Here is a 19,209-nt window from a genome sequence, read left to right as displayed (position 1 = left end):
TATAAAGTGACTATCTATAAAAGCGGCACATTTCATATCCTGTGATTAGCAGGCAGACACATTCCACATCGCCCACAAAAAAATATCTATACACAGCACTGTTATGAAACGCTTGCAGCACTGTTAAATATCGATAGTGGCGATAGTATTACCGCGCTGTCTGACAAAAAAAAACGTGCGCGTGCTGCATTTCGTTGCTATATTTTTTTAATATTTCATAAATTTCTGTACACTGTCAGGCACTATTTTAATTGCAGCGAAATGTGGCCGCGTTTTGGCATTAAAGTCGGTAACAGCACACTGTGCATTGCTTACGTAAAGGCCGATGGCAAGGCTGAGGTAATCGCCAACAAGCAAGGTGATCGCGTCTCGCAAGCGTGTTTGCTATGGAACGGCGATACGGAGACCGAATGTGGCCTGACGGCCAAACAGAAGATGGCCACACGACCCAAGCAAGCGGTGGCGCACAGTTTTCAACTGCTGCAGCCAGAGGAGGAGCTGAACGAAGATAAATTTAACAAATTGGCGCTTAAGGAAGTGCCTTGTGAATACGATAAAGAGGCCTTTGTGTTCCGCATGGAGCACACAGTGCCGGCGGATAGAGATGATCAAGACGATACGATTGTCACGAAAGAGATGAGCGCCTTTGAAGTGACCGTGGAACTGCTGCGAGCGGAACTGGAGCTGGCGAGGCAATACTATACGGACACACAGCACGAGCCAATCGCCGTGCTCTCCATACCCAGCTACTATCCGGCGAAATCGATCAAGATGCTCTCGGATGCTGCCAAATCGGCTGGTTTTCATGTAGCCCAAATCATTGCCGAGCCCACAGCCGCAGTACTTTGCTATAAAATTGGCGAGGAGCAGCAGGAGAAGCAGGAGGAGGCACGTCGGCATGTGCTGACCATTAAATGCGGCGGATTGTACAGCGACTTTGCCTTGTATGCCGTGCAGAATGGCTTTTTCATTGAGCTGGCCACCTTCGGGCCCTTTCCCATTGGCGGCCGTCAGTTCACCGATGCGCTGGTGCAGTTCATCTGCGAGGAGTTCAAGCGCAAGTACAAACTGGATCCGCACGAGTCACGTCGTTCGCTGGCCAAAATTCGAACTGCTGCAGCCAATTGCAAGCATATCTTGACAACGCTGCCTTCCACGCAGCTGTACATAGATTCCCTGATGGATGGCGTTGATTACAATGCGCAAATGTCGCGCGCACGCTTCGAGAGTCTCATCCAGCCGGTGATCAATGGGCTGATACAGCAGCTGAGCGAGTGTGTGGAGCGTGCTCAGCAGGCGCATCCGGAGCTAAAGCGCATCGACGATATTGTGCTGCTGGGCGCAACCATGCAAATACCCAAGCTGCAAGCAGCAGTCGCAGCTCGTTTTCCCGACGCCAAGCTGCACAATAGCCACTCCACGGACGAGGTGGTGGCCATCGGCTGTGCCCGGCAGGCGGTCTTCCTGCTCGATCCGCGGCAGGCGCAGCTGGAAAAGGACGACGATTGTGTTCTCGTCGAGGATGATTTGTACATTTGGCATGGCAACGATGAGACGAATGCCAAGCTGGTTCTGAGCAAGGGCAGCATATTGCCCGCCAAGATCAAAGTGACACTGCCACAGTCGGGCGAGGGGGATGCCATCGATGCCTTGGCCTCGTTCAAGCTGCGCACCGGACAAAGCGAAATATTGGCCCACCTGCCCGACACGACGCCGACCATCGATGACGGACTATTTCAGCTGGAGGTCGAAGTGGATTGGGATGACAAGGATGGTAATGTTGTGCCATTGGTGCGGCTGCGTTGCATGTGAACTCAATCATTTAGTCTATTTATTGTTGGTAGCCTAATGCTTATAATAAAAACAGAGTATATAATAAATCCAAAAGCTTCAATCAATTGGGCCTAGAGCTACATATGTGTCCAAGCGAGAATCTGTCTCTAGAAGTCCATTGACTTCGTCTTGAAGTTCCGTTCCAGCTTACGCAGAAACTCCTCGAAGACCACAACGCCCTTGAACATGCTCGTCTTTTTGTAGTCCTTGATGCGACTCTTGTCCTCGGGCGCATCCATATAGCTCTTCGTCTTGTCATCATAGGCATTGATCTCCTGCAGCAGCTGCGAGATGGTGGGCACCGTTGTCGGATCAAACTTGCCCACGGCGCTGGCACTAAACGGTATGCACACCTTGCCCGTGGCCGGGTGGATGCAGAAGGGCGCCTTCAACAAGTGATTGAAGCCTTTGGTCACATTGATGTCCAGCCGGGGGTAGAGCAGGCACAGCTGCACCTCCTCCACAATGTGCTTCAGCTTGCGACTCCACACATTGGCCGCACTCGTGCGCATCGAATTCGCATAGCGCACAAAGCTCTCCCAGATCAATTTCGAGTGGGCGCCATCCTCGTGGCTCTTCTGCAGATACGCCTCCAAATCACTGCGAGCCCCCTCGTCGCTAACCATTTGCAGCAGTTTGCTGACGCCTTTGGGAGACCCAAACAGATTCTGATCCTCGAGGATGATCTCCTCAAACATGGGCTCCACAATTTTCAAAGCACGCCGCAGGCTATGATGCGTACGATCGCCAATTTGGACACGGGCCACATTGTTCGTATAGCTCAGAATATTTAGATACTCAGCGACCGCTGCTCGAGCACGCGCGTCCAAATGGCGAGCCGTGTGATCGCATACCCAGCAATGTATGCCTCGACGACCCGAGAATATCCACAGCATGTGCTCGAAGCCGAAATCCTCGCGCAATGCAACATCCAAAACTCTCGCCGCCAACATCATAAACTTCCAGCACTTGAGGCACATCTCTGCACCCGAACAACAGTTACGTATATCGTCATAGTCCGTAGCATCAATATCGAAGACCAATTCACGCTGTACGGGCGTCAAGCCACCGGCCACAGTGCGGAAGTTCTTTGGCCTGATGTTCATCACAGGCCCGATATCTATTTTATAGGGATTACGCGTACAGATCTCCTTCTCCAGCTCCGCCTGCGTCTCAAAGCACAAGTAGCGTATGTAGATATCATCCTGCAGCGTGAATGAAATTTCCCGATTCACAAATATATTGTCCTCAGCTGAAAAGTGGATATGTTTTAAATATATTCTGTTAACATTTTAGTAGGGCTTAGATCTTACAATGTCCATAGTTCAGCCAGCGATAGAAGGGCTCGTGTGGAAAGAGGCGTCTATAGTAGACGGGTAGCATATCTGGCAGTATATTTGGGTCGTAGGCGGGCGCCTTGGACTCTGTCGTTGCTTGTGGCTGAGTGTCCTGCTCTGTGTTCAGTTCCGGCATGTCGAGAATGTCTTATGCAAAGGAATTTATGAAATTAAATGCTAAAAAAAAAGAGAATTGAAAATAAGGCAAATCTATAACTGTTCTTATAAGTAAAGGGAAATTATATAAGTTGAAGCTCGTGACAAACCTAATGAGAGGCAAAATAGATGATAATTACAAGAACAACTGATTCTACGAGATATTCTGAAGTATACAACTTAAGAGCTAAATAGTACATTCCTATTTTAACATTCTGAGAATCGCATGGAAAAACGTTATTTATATATAATGCTAAATAAGTAGGTCTAATTAGAATTGAGCTTATATTACACTCATACGCATGTATAAACTCCCTCTATCATAAGCGCATAGAGAGGTGTAATTGTATTAAGTAGAGTCAACATCAGCAGTAAATGAGATAAGCTCTTCAACGGGGTCTACCATTACAGCACTACATGAGTTTATGACGATAAGTAAAGTAAAACGACTTCATAATGTTTTGTTTTTGTCGAAACCTTATTGCTATATTTTTATATATATAATTTTTTTGATGATTTTTGTTTTGTTTTCCGTTTTTTTGTTTCTTTTTTAAAGAGAAATACACGTTTGAGCTTAAAATATTTAGATATTTTAACGACATGCAATTAAAAAATATACGCAGCTAATTAATTGTCAATTGAATGAGTCGAGTCGAAATTGAGGTCGAGTTAACATAAATGGAATAATAATAGAACCGCAAAAACAATATATGTATATACTTATATGGTCAGTGAGTCTGATAAATTTGCTTAGCTTGCTATATAGAAATTCTATATAGATATATATATATATATATAACTATATATACTCGTAATGTAACTACTAATTATTTAAGGTCTAAGTTAGATCATGTTTTCTGTTGTTTTTGTTGCTTAAAGTTAAAATTCATCATCAACACGCTCGCACGCACGCACGCTCACACAGACAGCCACAATTACAAACGAATCAGGACAGCAAGGATAATGCAGCCAGCGATCCATTCTGTTCATCTTCTAGGCGACAGTCAAACGAATGTCCTGCATTTTATGCTGCTGCCAGGAATGCGCTGGCTGCCGCGGCGGTGCTGTGTTGTACAAGGTAACCGATGCGATGTGATTGTTCGGCATCACTTCAAAGATTAGATCCTGATAGCCGTAGCAGAAGGTCGAGCCAAAGGGATTCGCTGTATTCGTGGAGCTGGCACGATGCAACACCACCGGACGCTCGGACGTTGCCAGCGACCCACTAATCTCATCCCATTTGGTGTAGGCAGTTATATTGACATGATCATGCTTGTTGTCGCTCTCGCTCGACTGATGATCGGTCTCCAGCTGAAACTGGAATTCACAGCGATGGTACATATTGAAATTAAAGTGGCCCGGATAATTGGTGTGCAGTATGAACTTCTTGCAGGTCTGTGTCCGAGCATCGAAGAGCACATCGATGCCCAGGGTGAAATAATTGAAGAATATATCGCTGCGTTTGCTCTGCACTTGGCGATTGACGCTCGAACTGTGAATCTTCATTTTGTCCTCACTCTTGAAGAAGATGCGATTGGGCGCACCCAAATTGGTGGCGACATCCTCACAGCTATCGCCGAAAAGCAGCTCACGCGTAAAGCACTGACGGCGTGGCTCTAGTGCCCGACCCGAACCCTCAGTAAATAGTTTCAGCTTCAAGCCCTTTGTGTGGCCATATGAGGTCCGCAGCACGGTGGCCGATTCCAGATACATTTGTCTATGGTAGCAGGACAATGGCAGTGAAGGAGCCCGATTCTCGGCCACATTGCTGCCCGCATACAGTGCCATTTTGGAGACCACAGGCGAGGCGCCATTCAGAAAGACCAGGGAGCCTAATCCATGGCCATAGCCAGAGTGCAGTTTGCTGTCCACGGGGAAATAGAAGCTAAGTCCGCGAAAATGCAATGCAAAGAGCTGTTTGGCCGCATCATAAACACCTGGATGGGTGGCTCCGAACGAATGCTCGATCTGTTCGATGCTGGGCAACACTTCGGGTGAATTGAAATAGACGCCGCAATATTTCAGCTTCACCAATTTCATGTTGAACACTTCAATGGTTTTCAGACGCTGAACAACTGGATCAAAGATCAAACGTAATCCATCCTGCGGCAGATTTATGATGATGTCCACGCCCAACGGATTCGTATCCGAGTACAGCACTTGTACACCTCTTATGATGCCCACCTGCGACTGTATGATGGCAATCGCTTGGGAGAAGTGCATTCCCAGCACAAACTCCCACGCATCGCAGCCAAGCGAGATCTCAGGCACAATTTCCAGGTCGAGCATATTCTGTGACAAAATTTGTTTTTGTTTTTTATTTATTTTGATTTTTGTTGTAATTTTACAATTTTTTTTTGCCACCTACTGACCTTGATATGTGAAATCAGCTGCGACCCACGAAAATATGCGCAATTTCGTTTTGTTTTTTGTTATTGTTTTTGTCTGTTATTTGTTCAAGTCCGTTGTTTCTTCTTATCCTCTGCCCCGTGTTTCGTGTTGTTTTTGGTGTCTGTGCTATTATTCTTGCTTTTTATTTTGCACGTCCAACTGTTTGATTGCGTAAACGTTTAAGTTAAGGGCGTTTTGCTATTTATTTTACAGCTTTGCGTATTTTCTAAAGTTTATTATCGTTTTCTAATTCACACTCCGAACAAAGGCAAAAAAAAGGCAAATGCGCAGCAGAAATACAAATGTAATGTAATAACAAAGTTGAAATATTGCCAGATTGTTCAAACAGCTGATTTTGCAAATTCATTGAATGGTTCTAAGCTTACATTCTAATTAAATTAAATGATATACATTTTAATACACTCAAAGAATTAGCCAGTTTTGCGCATTGTTATATATAAATAAGTAAGTAAATATTTTATTTGTAATTGATATGTTTGGTTGCCTGGAGGTGGCAACGCTCATTTAGAACGCAACAGCTGTGTTGAGCAGCAGCGCAGCGATTTTTGGCGCGCTTTTTCTGGAGTGTTTTGCACTTACGTTTCAATTGTATATGGAATCCTAAGAAGCTGCCAACGATTCCTCGTAATTTAATATAAAAAGGCTCTTCAGTTGTGCACTTTATTGTAATTAAATCGAGTAAGTTTATCGTAAATCACGATTTACAATTAAAGCCACACCACGCACCGCACTCACAATAACAAACTGTGTGACCAGGTTACGAGAGAGATTCATACCCTATTTTATACATTTTTCAAGCGCGCCAAACAGAAGCAAAAGAGAAGTTTTCTACCTTTACGCACTTTATGTATTTATAAATACTTTATGTCTAGTGTACAAAAATGACATCACAATAATTAAACAATCTGTGCACCGTGTTCTGGACAGCTAGCACCGCATTTAACACAACTAAAGTCGGCATCCGTTAATAAATTAGCGCTTAAGCAATAGTAACAGTAAATGTGTCCACAGCCCATGTGATGGGGCTGCGTAGGACGTTCTCCACAATATGTACAAGTGGTATTCGCAGTCATTTTGGCAGCAATCAGATCTCGCTTCAAACTCTCACGTCGTTTGGAATGTTGGGACTCCTCACCAAAGAAGCCAGCCTTTAATAGTCTTTGGATTTTACGAAAATTGATTATCGGCAGCAAGAGACCCAGAATTTCCTGTAAGTGAAGATATGTTATTTGCTATCTTTATCTTTCTATTGATATCGTACCATAAAGCCGCCCCAGAGCAATTCACGGGTCAGGTATTTGTAGCCAATATCGCGTCTTTGATTGTTACGCAAACTAATGTAATCCAGCCCCAGCAAAAAGTCAATTAACGTAGGTTTCCGTCCCGTCTTTAGAAATCGAAAATAGTTAAGCACATTCAAGACAAGGGCGCTATTCTCCGTCCACGTTATAGCTCTGCTAAACCATTCGACGCGGCGAGATAGACGCCTCTCCTCCCAGCTCTTCACGTATCCCGGCAGCACAGTTAACGCAAAATGCAAAGCCAATCGTGAAACTGTTAACTTTTCCGCATCGTAAGCTAAGACCAAAAGTTGTTGACCAAATGTCGAGCAACGTTTTCCCACTGAACCAAACCAGATAGCCGATTGTATAAGTAAATCCAACTCGGGTTGTATTCTGATAAAAAGCGCTGGCTGAAATTAGGTTAAGATTAGCCATTGAGGCACCATATAAGATAATATTGTAATACCCACCGATATTGCCTGTAAATTCTCGAGCAGATTGTCCCGTATCATGCGGGCTATGTCTTTATTGAGATAAATGGCATCTATCTATATGATAATATTAAGGATAATAATATGATTGACTGTTATTCAATTTATCCCTTTACCTGATTAACGCGCGGCACATATTTATTCTTGGCCAACATTTTTGTTTACATGCAGCGGATTCTCATCTGCCTGCTGTACTCTGCCCTTTTGTTATCATTCCTTGTATTCGTCAAATGGTAGGTGTGCACACATTGATAATTGTATGTTAAGTAACAGCTGTCTAACAGTGCTGCTCCACAGCTGCGCGCTACTACTCCACCTTTAACATGCATTTTGAAGTTTTTTCAACTTTATCAGTTTAAATATACTCATAAATCTCACTTGGCGACTCTTGGATATATTTTTTGGACACTTATGTCTTTATCAAACAATTTATTGGCAATTAATTATTTATTGCCCACCATTTAGGAAGCAATTCGCATATTATGTAATTTCAATCAAAACAAATATTTCAAACCCGTTCAAAAGCGGAAAAAATTTTTGACGCTTTTCTTGTAATCACTTTTTATTGCTAACCAGTTGGACTTGTCACTTGTTTTGGACATACAAAAAAACCCCATAAAAATGGCAAATGTTAATGGCTTTAAGTGCAAGTTCATTGGCCAAATATAAAAAGGAAACCAAATAAAAAGACTATTTTTCTTTTTTGATTTTATAAAAAGTACATAATTCACATTGTCTTTATTACACAATTTACAATTCGTTTGTTTTTATGTTTATTTGTTTGTTCTCTGTAAAAACTCTTTTTACATTATTTAATGAAATTATATATGGTATATAGATTGATAAATTCGTCTGAGTGAATGAACTAGAACTTAGAAACGGATGAATCGTAGCAGATAAAATAGTGACTAAGAGACAGAAAAAGAGTGAGTGAGCTAAGAGTGAGTAAAGAATGTAGGTAGCTAGAGGAAATTAGTTGCTATCACAGAAATAAAATACAATGTAAAAATGATATATGAGTATTATGTAGTATAATAATGCCTGCACTCGGACAAAGAGGAGTGCGCGGTGTTTATCAGAGTCCTAATTACGAGATATGAAGCTGATTACATTACATGGATCGTTCGATTGTATGTGTTTAAGGGTTTGTGTGTGTGTGTGTGTTTGATGAAGCGACTTTATCAAGAAATTTGGCTAACTCTAGAAACATATATAGTTTTATATGGTCTCATGTTTGTTTTTTGCTCTCTTGGGGTTAAAGGCATTCGTTACTTAATAGTGATGCTCGTGCAGATCATGGATCTCCTCATGGTGGTGCACTGGCGCTGTCTTGTGAACGACAGCATTGAAGCCATTGTGCTTGTCGGCGGTGTAGTCCACAGTGCGAATGGAACCATCGGGCTCCACCAGAGAGTATTGGCCCTTCACGGTGTCACCGTCGCGGGTCTCATGCTGCGACTTGACATCGCCAGTGTGGAAGTCGTTGACGCCATACTTGAAGGCATACTTGGGAGGGGCCTACGACGGAGAGGGAGAGCGAAAGATAAGGAGAACGTAAACTTACAATTATTCATTAGCCACTCGCCACCCGCCCACTCACATAGTAATCCACATGCTCATCCTCTGTGTGATGCTGTTCCACCTCGTAGTGTGGTATCTCATGTCCATGCTCCTCGCCCAGGGAGACGCGCTCAATCTGATGCTGTCCATAGTCGTGTATCGGCGCCGCCTCATGATGGGCCAGATGCTCATAGCCGCCGTGGCTCTCCTCATAATAATGATGTTGGTCCACCGGATAGGCCAAGCTCAAGCAGAGAGCTGACGCCAAAATCAGATACTGCAATTGCATAATTGGACAGCGGACTTAGCTAATTGTTTGTTAACATCGCTCGGTGGAGGAGGTCTCGCAATTAGCGCTAAGTTCAACAACTGTTTGCGAAAAACCCGCTCCCAACAACATCTCCTTTTTGTGCGTGTGTGTGTGTGTGTGTTTGTGCATTTTTAATGAAGTGCTTGCAGTGGTTGTGGCCGCTGTGGTTGTGGCTATTTAGTGGCTTTTGCCACTTGGCTACACTCGACTTGAATTGTAACATTTACTTTAATTGTGGTTAGCTGCAACTTTTGTGGTGTTACAATTGTTGTCGTTGTTTTTTTTTTATCTGATACGAAAAGCAATATTTTGAAACTGGAATTTTTTGCTGCTTTAACTTCATCGGAAGTCATAAAAAAGTTGATATCTGGAAAACTTATTCGAATTTATCAATCAGCTCTTGAACTTGAAATATTTTGTGCAGTTTCTTTTCTGGGCAATTTTTTTTTTTTTTGTTCTATCTATCGATAAAATGGTAGGCTGTATAATTTTAAATATAATTTATAATTTGAGCAACGTCTTTAATAGGTTTGACTATATTAATTTTGTTTTATATAGAAAATAGCAGATCTTACACAAATATAAAAATATATTAGAATTTTTGTTTTCAATTTGTCATTTCAACAAAATTTATATATATGTATATATTTTTGAAATCATTTAATATGTATTTTATATCCTTTAGAAAGCTTTTGATATAAATTTATATTTTGTTTTATAATTTGTGCATTTTAGAAATCATTGAATATGTTTATTATCTCTAAAAATCATCTATACTTTTTTCTCTCTTTTTCATTTCTATTAAATACATATATATATTTTTTTTTTGTTTAATATTTTATATAAATTTTGTATAAACTAATAACAAATCTATAATAAACTTTGTTAAAATTTCAAAATAAGTTTTGCTTAATAAATTTATTCTTTCTATGAAATCAACTCTTAAAAAGTCCTACATCGAATATATATTTAAACTCTCTTGAGACTTTAAAATATACTTAATAGTGCCAGCAATAAATTTGATTTCTGATTCAAAACATACAAAGTCTCAGACATTTTCTTGCCTCCTCAGTTTAAGTAACAAATATTAACACAGCACTTAATCGGACTCTTCTGATGTCATATCATGCCATATCATTATGATCACATATGATGCATAAGTCTTGTTTGTATTTTTATTTTATACACTTTCAGCACTTTTTGTGGTAACTGTTATCCTTGCAGGATGCACTGCAGTTCGTTGAATATCCTTTCATTATATAACTGTTATCCTTTTTGACTTGGTCTCACCTTAAAGGCCATTTTAATTGGTTTTGGTTTGAGTGTAACTTGATTTTGGTTTGATCGACGTTCCACGAGCTGCACGCAACGGGATTCAACAACTGAATAATATGGTTGCAACGAGCCGCCGTCGCTTTTATATAGTTAGGAAGAAAGTCAGACAACAAAAGCCAACGTCGCGACGTCGCTGTCGGCGTCGCTGTCGACGCGTCCACAGTGAACGGCGCTGCAAATGCTGATCTGTGAAATAATGTAAAACAGTTCAGTTAGTAACTGTAGTTAATGTGTGCAACTAACTATGTGTGTGTGTGTGTGTGTGTGGCTACTAAATCATTATTGTTAGTATCTCAACTATGTGTAGGTGCCTTGGTTAGTTTTGCCAAACAAATACGAGTAGCTTAACATACTTATTTTTGTGTTTTTTTTTGTGTACTTTGATAGCTATATATATGTATGTTGCTCTATCGCTACATAGTACAAGAAAAACTCCTCTGCAAAATCTTGTAAATTCCGAGAGCATTAAAACGCAGTTTGACCCAAATTTTGAGTTCAACTTTGCCATGATTTTGATTTCTGTGTTATTTTCTATACCCTGAAATGCAATGGAAATGGGGTGAAGAGGGTATGATGATTTTGTTGGGAATGGTATGTAACAATGTAACAACAATGTAACAAGTAGAAGTAGGCGTGATTTGATTAGATATATAGTATATAGACTTTTAGATAATCAATGCCTGAAGGCCTTTGTCGCTCTGGCTTAACAAATTGTTATTTAGAATTAATTCTTGATAGCAATAAATAAATAAATAATAAATAAATTTTAGATAATCAAGATTATGTTAAACTCTTAAGCTACTCTTTCCCATTAATATTAGAATAAATACGAAAAAAATCTTAGAGTAAGATAAACAACTCTTTCGAAGAAGTTTCAAATCCTCTATAAATCTTCATGTTCTAAGTCTGAAGAACATTGAAAGGCCAACAGAGGGCCTGCTGTAGATGCGATATACTATACTGTCTATCCCATTTAAATATAATATATATATATATTATCTCCCAGTCATATTTTACCACACTGAAGAGGTATTCCTTAGCCTATCACACCCGTCTGAGGCACTATTATTAGCTATGCATTGTGGAGGCTGCTAAGCTGCTGCTGGTCAACCTTTGTGCCAGCTATCGTTTACTTTTAATGCGCTAATCGTAAATTGTAAGCTGAGCATTATTTTGGCTCCCTTTTGGCCACAATAAACAATCGAGCGGACTATAAAACCCAGCTTTTGTAATATTTAAGTGTTTGCTGCTGCTGCTGCTGGAGGCCTTTATTGCAGATAGATTTTCATTAGCAGCACGTCGTTTAGATTGTACTTCAAACAGCATTGAGAAATTGACCAATTATTTTGCGTCAATTTTCAATTGAATGATCTTTCTGGAGGCAACTGCTCCACACAGTTGGTTAATTAGCCAACGGAGCGTATACTTCATGCAGCTATTCGACAATCAGCCTTAGAAGTAATTCACATATGTCTTCGATTTGTAAATGCTTTTCGTATTACACAAAAAGTCATTTTGTTTTCGTGTACAATTTAGTTCATTTGCAGTAAATGAAGGTCTGTAATAGGTCTTTTTTTTTTCGGGGGGCTTTGGCCTGATGTTAGACTTTAATGAGCGGTAATTCGAATAGCCTTGAATGCAGTTAGACATTTGTTTTCGTTGTTCATGTAGATTGAAATCGTGCCCAGGCAGGAAATCTATTATTTGTAAATTGAAAAAAGGTAAGAATTTGGGAAAGAGTTTTTAGATAAGATTTATAGTTGTTATGGTTACATAATATCTCCTCTTTTTGCTGGAGAGAGATAGCAGAAAATAACAGAAAAATGACTCAGTTTTAAATGATTGTCTACAAAATACCTCGAATGTGGGGGCAGATTGTCCTTTAAATTTTTTATATATACTATACAACAAGTATGCATTATAATATACCTTATAGGGTCTGTCATGCCTCCTTCTGCCTGTGGGTTTAGGGTAAGCAAAAATAATCTAGTAAACATTTTAGTTTATACTTAAATCAATATCTATTACTCGATAGGAGTTGCCTTCTCAAATCTCTGATCACCTTACGTTTCTTGAACTCCCCAACTCCTGGCCCAAACATCACTATCTGAACTTCCATTGAAGCTATATTTCGTTTATTTACTTTTGCCTTTTGCATTCGTTGTTCTATTTGAATTTGTTTACCAATTCGAGTGCAACCTTTGGCAATATTCACATCATCCACAGCTCATTCATAGCCTCAATTCTGAAGATTGTCTGGAGTTTGCCTCAGCGCAGGTTGATGTACTTTTAAATGCAGTTACATTTTTTTTTTTTTTAATTGCTATATTTAAAGACGACAACATTTGACAACGTGGCAAAGCATGACAAGCCAAACGAGTCAAACAAACAACAAAAATGAAAATATATACATTTTTGTATATATATTTTGTCTCTAACGATTACCAATCCGCCAAGTCCCGAAATCAAAAAGCATTTGCACGTACCACAACAAAAATATGGCAAATCAAATAAGTGCTTAATTATGGTCGACAAACTAAACTATACAGATATGAGTATGTGTGTGTGTGTGTGTATGTGTGTGCGTTGGTGTTGCTGCAGGTGAAAAATATAACGCAAGTCAACACGCCAACTTGTTGTTGTTGCAGTAGCAGTTGGAGTTGTAGCTGGAGCTGGAGCTGGAGCTGGAGTATACCGAAAAGCCAACGTCTCTTTTTCGAGATGTTTTGCAATTTGGCGAAGCGACGCAAATTGAACGCAATGTTGATACAATTTTCCAGTGCCCGGTTGCCGGTGCGAGCGACTCTTTATTTTCATTTCATGCCAAATGCAGTGCACTCCAATGAAAGCGAGCAACGACCAAATCTTATACATATACATGAGTCGAATGAATACTCTATATAGGATTTGATATGGAGAGAGTTAGAATGACAGTGCATGCTGAGGTTAATGGCAAAGATGACGGGCGGGCGAGAGAGGACTGGTAGAGAGAAAGAGTTGTAGGGAAGTATTATAGAGCAGAAGAATGAGAGAAAGACGTGGGAGAGAGAGAGAGTAAAGGAGATAGGAGAGTGAGATAGAAAGTGAGCGTGACTTAATTGAGATAGTGTAAACGAGAGTTGTAGACAGAGGGAGACAGAAATAAGAACTCCAGAGAGCGAAAAATGAGGAGCTACAAAGGCAGATAGAGAGTGAGAGTGGGAGAGAGAGAGAGAGAGGAAGAGAGAGTGAGAGAAGGTGAAGCTGATAGAGAGTAAAACAGGGCCATACAGAGAGGGAGGTGAAGCTGATAGAGTGTAAGAGAGAGGGAGAGAGAGAGAGAGAGAGTGAAGGTGAAGCTGTAAAAGAGTGAGAGAGAGAGAGTGAGTGAATTCTTAACAATTTACTGTATGATATATTGAAATCTATACAACACGCTTGGCATAGTGAAACATGCATAATATAATTTTTATATGTACATACATTAATTCTTACACATGCCTAGAATCACATACATATTTATCGATTTACATATTGTATAGGCATAATTTTCCCAACTTCTGTTTCAAATGATGTCCTAAGAGCATTCTCCACTCTTGCAATGCGATTTCTGTTGACACCTGCTGCAAGCCTTAACTGATATACCCTATGGGCACTTTGTTTTTTTTTTTGGCAAGCAAACACAACAATAACAATACAACAATTTTCGCTTGATTTCGATGTGTTGTTGTGCGATTTGGCTGTCTATGAAAAAGTTGTCGTCATCGTTGCAAACGCTGCTCAAATATTTTCAATTTTGTTTGCTCATTGAAGCGTCGATTGTTGTTGCTGCTGCTCCTGCTGCCAGCAGGTGTTAATTTTTAGTTTGATTTTTAGTCTAAGCCAAAGAAATAGTTTAGTTATAGTTTTTCAGTTTTGCTACAGCCACTCAATCAAATTCCACTCTCGAAAAGTGAAAAGTCACTAGCGCAGCTGCTGTTGCTGTTGTTGCTGCTGTTGCTGGTAGCAGTGCCCGGCAATTACCTAGTAACTCATATTTACTGTTGGACATTTAGTACATGCATTAAGTGCGGCTGCTGTGCATGTGCAACATGGTGAGTCGCTGTTGCTAGTTGCCCGATTGTCTGGCATTTGGCTGCCTTAGTAACAGCAGCAGCAACAGGCAACAGCAGCAGCAACAACTTTTGTCTCATTGTTTCATATTTATTTGGACTCTGGCCTCCTAACGAGCCTCGGTGCAAGAGACGCGTGCATCTTTCCAAAGTAGTCGTGGGAATCGTTGTTGTTGCTGTTGTTGTAAAGCTTATCCTTTTATGCAGCAAGCTTGCGCAACAGCAACAGGCATTGTTGTTGCTGCCGCTGCGGCCGTTGCACGTAATTGAAAATTACATTTTGGTTGCTTTAGCGAAAGCCTTCGAGCTATGGCATAATTTTATTGACTGCAATTCATATTCATTTATTTGAAGGCAAAAAGCACATGAGCAACTGTTGCTGTTGTTGCTGTTGCTGCTGTGATTTTTTTTCCACGCATTGCTAATGAGTCTGCGTTGCTTTGAAGCTCCACTAGCGACTGCGAGATGCGGCGCATTGAACTTAACGTGCTGAAAATCAATTAACAGCATTAGCAACAAAAGTTGCCAGCGAAAAAAGTGCGTAGCAACATTTCTAGCAACATGTTGACAACGTCTTGAATGTTGCAAGGCAGCATTAAACGAGGCTGAGTGCGAGTGAGAGCGAGATAGAGTGCGAGGTGTTGCTGCAAGTGTGATAATATTTGAGTTGTCCATTTATTATGTCAAAATAACTAAAAGCTTACAGAAAAATGATTTATTGTACATTTCAATTAGGCAGTTAATTGATTTCAATTTCGATTTCAATTAGTTTTTTAATTAATTATGTAATTTTAATTGGCGTATCAACAGTTTACTTTCCTTAACGTGGTTTTGCTTATGCTGTAAGTCAGCTGAAGAATTAATTGCGATAATGTGATTAAAATTCCATAAAGGAGCCAAATGGGTTATGAAAATATGAGGAAGTGAGAAGAATGTGGTAAAAGGCTGAGAGGGGGTTAAAGGGGTTATGTATGTAAGGATACTTAAGATATCTTCTAGATAATAATAGATAGATAGACTAGACTAGTTTGATTTATAATTTGAAATGATGCCATGACTGATGGGTGACTGATTGCTAGACTTATTGATTGATCGATAGATTGATTGACTCATAGGTGGAATGATTGACTCAATAATTAGATGACTGCATGATTAAGTGACTGATTAGTGATTGAGTGGATGATTGCTGAGTTCCTTGCCTGCTTTATTTACTGGTTGAATGACTGGCACAGCCTTTGATTGACTGACTCATTGAATGACGCTCTGATTGCTTGAGTGAATGATTGATGGAGTAAACTAAGTCATTTTTCGGCGACTTGAATGAATGACTGAATGATTAATTGACTGGCTGTTAGCCTGATTTCCTGTTTGCTTATCTTTTACTTATCTCTAGCTAATTTCCTCTAAGCTCTCTTTGGCTCTACAGCATTTTCTCACAGTCTCGCATCCTCTGTCATTCAGTCCACTTGCAACAATTTAGTGTCCCAGCACAATGGCCGCATAATCTATCAAAACAATTGGGTAAATGTCGCGACGTTAGCCAAACAAAGCCTAATGTTGGCTTTAATTCGATGCGGTAGTCGCAATTGCAATTGCAATACGAATTCAGTTGCTGCTGTTGCTGCTGCACTCGCTGAGGCTGTCATCGCTGCTGTCGTGTCCAAGACGTTGACATAATAAATAGCTGCAGAAATTAATTAAATGCAAATTGCCAAATCACATAATCATATCATATGGCAGCTATAAGTCTGCCAGAGTCTCAGCTGTGTGTGTGTGTGTGTGTGTGTGTTCGTGTGACTGTTGCAATACACGGAAAGGAAAATCGGAGCCTGTGAATGCATCGAGAGACAATTTTCCAATTGAATTGAAATCAGTGAGTCGCCGTAGCTGTGGGCTCTGCTCTAATTATGTGAGCGTTAATCAAAATATTTACGGCTGCTGAAAATCTTGAAAGCATTTTAATACGCATGTGAATTGCAAATGCTACACACACACACACACACACACGTACACACACACACGCAGTCACTTGCACTTGAGGAAGAAACACTGGCGACAATTCAACTCGTTTCTCATTTCCCTGGCGACTTCCTTGGCAACATTTTGGCTCCTGCTGTGGGGCTCATTAATTGGCGGCTTTAAAGTATGGCCGGCTGGCCGATGATTTCCTACAACGAAAAGCGCTTTACGAGAGTGCCGAGAGCGATGCCGCAGTTCAAAGTAGGTTAAATGCTTTTACCTTATTTTGCCAAACTGGCTGCCTGACGGCTAATTGCCGTCATTTTTGGCAGCAGCAGCTGTGAATGCACGCTTGTTATTTTCTTTTATATTTCACTTATTTTTCTTCAACTACTATTTTTTTTGTTGCTTTTGTCTGTTTTTCCTGCTGGCTGGCAACCCCCAACGTTTGACAATTAACAACTTTTCAAGCGCGCTCCAAACCGGATATTATGAAATTGACCAGTTGATTTTTAGCTGTTTTTTTTTTTTTTTGGTCATATCAAGATTATAAAATTGGTAAATTTATGCAACCGGCGCAAACTCGATTCGCCACGGCTCGTCTAATCAAGTTGTCAGGCGTCGTCGACACATTTCTGGCAAATAAATTTTTGGCCAAAGCGAACGATTTCTAATGGTCGCGTGCAGGGACGAAACCCGTTCAATGTTAAGTTGAAGTGCAGCAGCAACAGTTGCAGCCGCAGCAGCAGCAGCAGCAGCAACAGTTGCAGCAGCGGTCACAGTCTTTATGCTGCCCACAGTGCGTATACGTAACGCGCTTACGTTACGTAGCCTTTGCAACGCTTCAGATCAGAAAGAAAGAAAACTTTCACAGTCTCTTCGCTGGGCGCATTTTGCAATTGCCTGATTTAATAATGAAAGCAAATGGTAGAAAAAATATATATGTATACATATATATATATATATGAAGTGATTACCTCAGCGGTCTGCCAGCAAATTAGTTAATGACCAAATATGTATGCCAAATAATGCAGCAGCGCAACGAATGTGGCTGCAATTTAATTAACATACAATAAAACACTCGAGTGCATATGAAAGTAAGCAACAGTGCAACCACCAACCGGCAGGCAGCACCACATGCCACGTGCCCTTTCATGCCACTCCCGGTGCCACGCTCCCTCAAATCGAATCGAAAAATGTGTGGGCGAACGAATTGAGAGAGAACGCGCAGCAGAGTTATGACTGTGGCTGGCTGAATATGAAAGACGTAATTAATATAAATATAAATATAAATAAAAAGAGCCTAGAAAGTAATTTTATTATTAAATAATATTTTACAATTAAAAATTAAATAAAATAAATAAATGCACATAAAATAAGAAGTCAATAAAGAGATATAAAGAAATAAAAAATAATGAAAATATGTGATAGCAGTAATTAATAAAATGATAAATTATAAAATATAGAAACCTAACCAAAAATGTGAATCAAAAATTTAACTAAAAAAAATTATTACAAAATTTTTAAATTATAAATTATATATACATTAAATTTAAAAAAATATTTCCCACACAAATTTAAAAATGTGTACATATATGTATATATTTAAACAAGAAAGAAAGCTCTAGTCGAGACTGCTCGACTACGAGATCCCCTGAACCCTTCGAGCAACTGATATTTCAATAATAATTCGCACATACACACGCACACACACACAAACACGCATACAAACAAACACGTGCACACACACACACACACACACGCATATACAGGCGATTGCGCTTCGGTTGCGCTGCAGTGGTGGCAATATAATGAGAGCTTATTTGTTGAATAATTTAATTTCTAGACGTACGATCGTAATGAAACTTTCAGAACGTAATCATAATGTTAAAATGTATGTGTATACCGAAGCACAAGTTTCTAGTATTTGATATACGACTTTTACAAAGATGAGGGTGAGGGGGTGGATTTAGGGGTGGGGGGTAAATTTTAATTTTGAAAGATGTAGGAGATATAATTTTTTAAGTGGTCTTCGATAAGGCTTTTTATCGATAAAAAAATATCGGAATGAGTTATCGTTTTTTAGTGATAAACTCGATATGCGCGTGATATATACGGACATTTTAAAAAAAAAGTTGAAGTCTCTAGCTCTTATATCTTCTGAAATCGACGCGTTCATACATACGGACGGACGGACGGACAGACAGACGGACAGGGCCAAATCGACTCAGCTTGTCGCCCTGATCAAGAATATATATACTTTGTGGGGTCTGCCACGCCTCCTTCTGCCTGTTACATACTTTTAACAAAACCATTATACCCTGATTTCCCATTTTCAATGGGTTCAGGGTATAAAAAAAAAAAGGAAAACATTTTAAAATACAATAGATCAATTATATACATCAATTATATACATACATACATACAATACAATTATATACA

General features: G+C 40.1%; 6 protein-coding genes across 7 annotated transcripts in view; 2 read left to right on the top strand and 4 right to left on the bottom strand.

Moving 5' to 3' along the window:
- Nucleotides 1-35: 35 nt before the first annotated feature.
- On the top strand, nucleotides 36-1,887 carry LOC108651449 (heat shock 70 kDa protein 14). The gene has a single exon (XM_018101167.3). The coding sequence runs from the start codon at nucleotides 262-264 to the stop codon at nucleotides 1,810-1,812; it is 1,551 nt and encodes a 516-aa protein (XP_017956656.1). The 5' UTR covers nucleotides 36-261; the 3' UTR covers nucleotides 1,813-1,887.
- On the bottom strand, nucleotides 1,810-6,492 carry Prim1 (DNA primase small subunit). Its single transcript, XM_018101172.3, has 3 exons — nucleotides 6,318-6,492; nucleotides 3,147-3,347; nucleotides 1,810-3,085 (listed from the first exon to the last, which is right to left on the bottom strand). The coding sequence occupies exons 2-3, from the start codon at nucleotides 3,304-3,306 to the stop codon at nucleotides 1,941-1,943; spliced, it is 1,305 nt and encodes a 434-aa protein (XP_017956661.1). The 5' UTR covers nucleotides 3,307-3,347; nucleotides 6,318-6,492; the 3' UTR covers nucleotides 1,810-1,940.
- LOC108651452 (PHAF1 protein CG7083) lies at nucleotides 3,786-6,082 on the bottom strand. Its single transcript, XM_018101173.3, has 2 exons — nucleotides 5,699-6,082; nucleotides 3,786-5,618 (listed from the first exon to the last, which is right to left on the bottom strand). Exon 2 carries the CDS (start codon nucleotides 5,613-5,615, stop codon nucleotides 4,320-4,322), a length of 1,296 nt encoding a protein of 431 aa, XP_017956662.1. The 5' UTR covers nucleotides 5,616-5,618; nucleotides 5,699-6,082; the 3' UTR covers nucleotides 3,786-4,319.
- A 70-nt stretch (nucleotides 6,493-6,562) lies between the features above and the next one.
- Pex2 (peroxisomal biogenesis factor 2) lies at nucleotides 6,563-7,771 on the bottom strand. The gene is made up of 4 exons (XM_018101178.3): nucleotides 7,629-7,771; nucleotides 7,492-7,569; nucleotides 7,000-7,431; nucleotides 6,563-6,946 (listed from the first exon to the last, which is right to left on the bottom strand). The coding sequence occupies exons 1-4, from the start codon at nucleotides 7,665-7,667 to the stop codon at nucleotides 6,635-6,637; spliced, it is 861 nt and encodes a 286-aa protein (XP_017956667.1). The 5' UTR covers nucleotides 7,668-7,771; the 3' UTR covers nucleotides 6,563-6,634.
- Nucleotides 6,672-19,209, top strand: part of LOC108651448 (uncharacterized) — a 36,754-nt gene continuing 24,216 nt past the window's right edge. The window contains exon 1 of the mRNA XM_018101166.3: nucleotides 6,672-6,948. The gene's annotated coding sequence lies outside the window, so the exon portion shown is untranslated. The remainder of the gene's footprint in view (nucleotides 6,949-19,209) is intronic.
- Cpr66Cb (Cuticular protein 66Cb) lies at nucleotides 8,527-10,791 on the bottom strand. Of its 2 annotated transcripts, XM_018101179.3 has the most exons (3): nucleotides 10,673-10,791; nucleotides 9,113-9,349; nucleotides 8,527-9,030 (listed from the first exon to the last, which is right to left on the bottom strand). In XM_018101179.3, the coding sequence occupies exons 1-3, from the start codon at nucleotides 10,682-10,684 to the stop codon at nucleotides 8,785-8,787; spliced, it is 495 nt and encodes a 164-aa protein (XP_017956668.1). In that variant the 5' UTR covers nucleotides 10,685-10,791; the 3' UTR covers nucleotides 8,527-8,784. The 2 variants fall into 2 exon arrangements, with proteins under 2 accessions (XP_017956668.1, XP_017956669.1); XM_018101180.3 differs by lacking the exon at nucleotides 10,673-10,791 and having other exon boundaries at nucleotides 9,113-9,716.

This window comes from Drosophila navojoa, chromosome 4 (genome assembly GCF_054131105.1).
Source record: "Drosophila navojoa isolate 15081-1374.11 chromosome 4, UAZ_NAV_1.0, whole genome shotgun sequence".
Lineage (NCBI taxonomy): Eukaryota > Metazoa > Arthropoda > Insecta > Diptera > Drosophilidae > Drosophila > Drosophila navojoa.
Note: the sequence above shows the minus strand (reverse complement) of the source record. Positions and strands in the feature narration are given on the sequence as shown.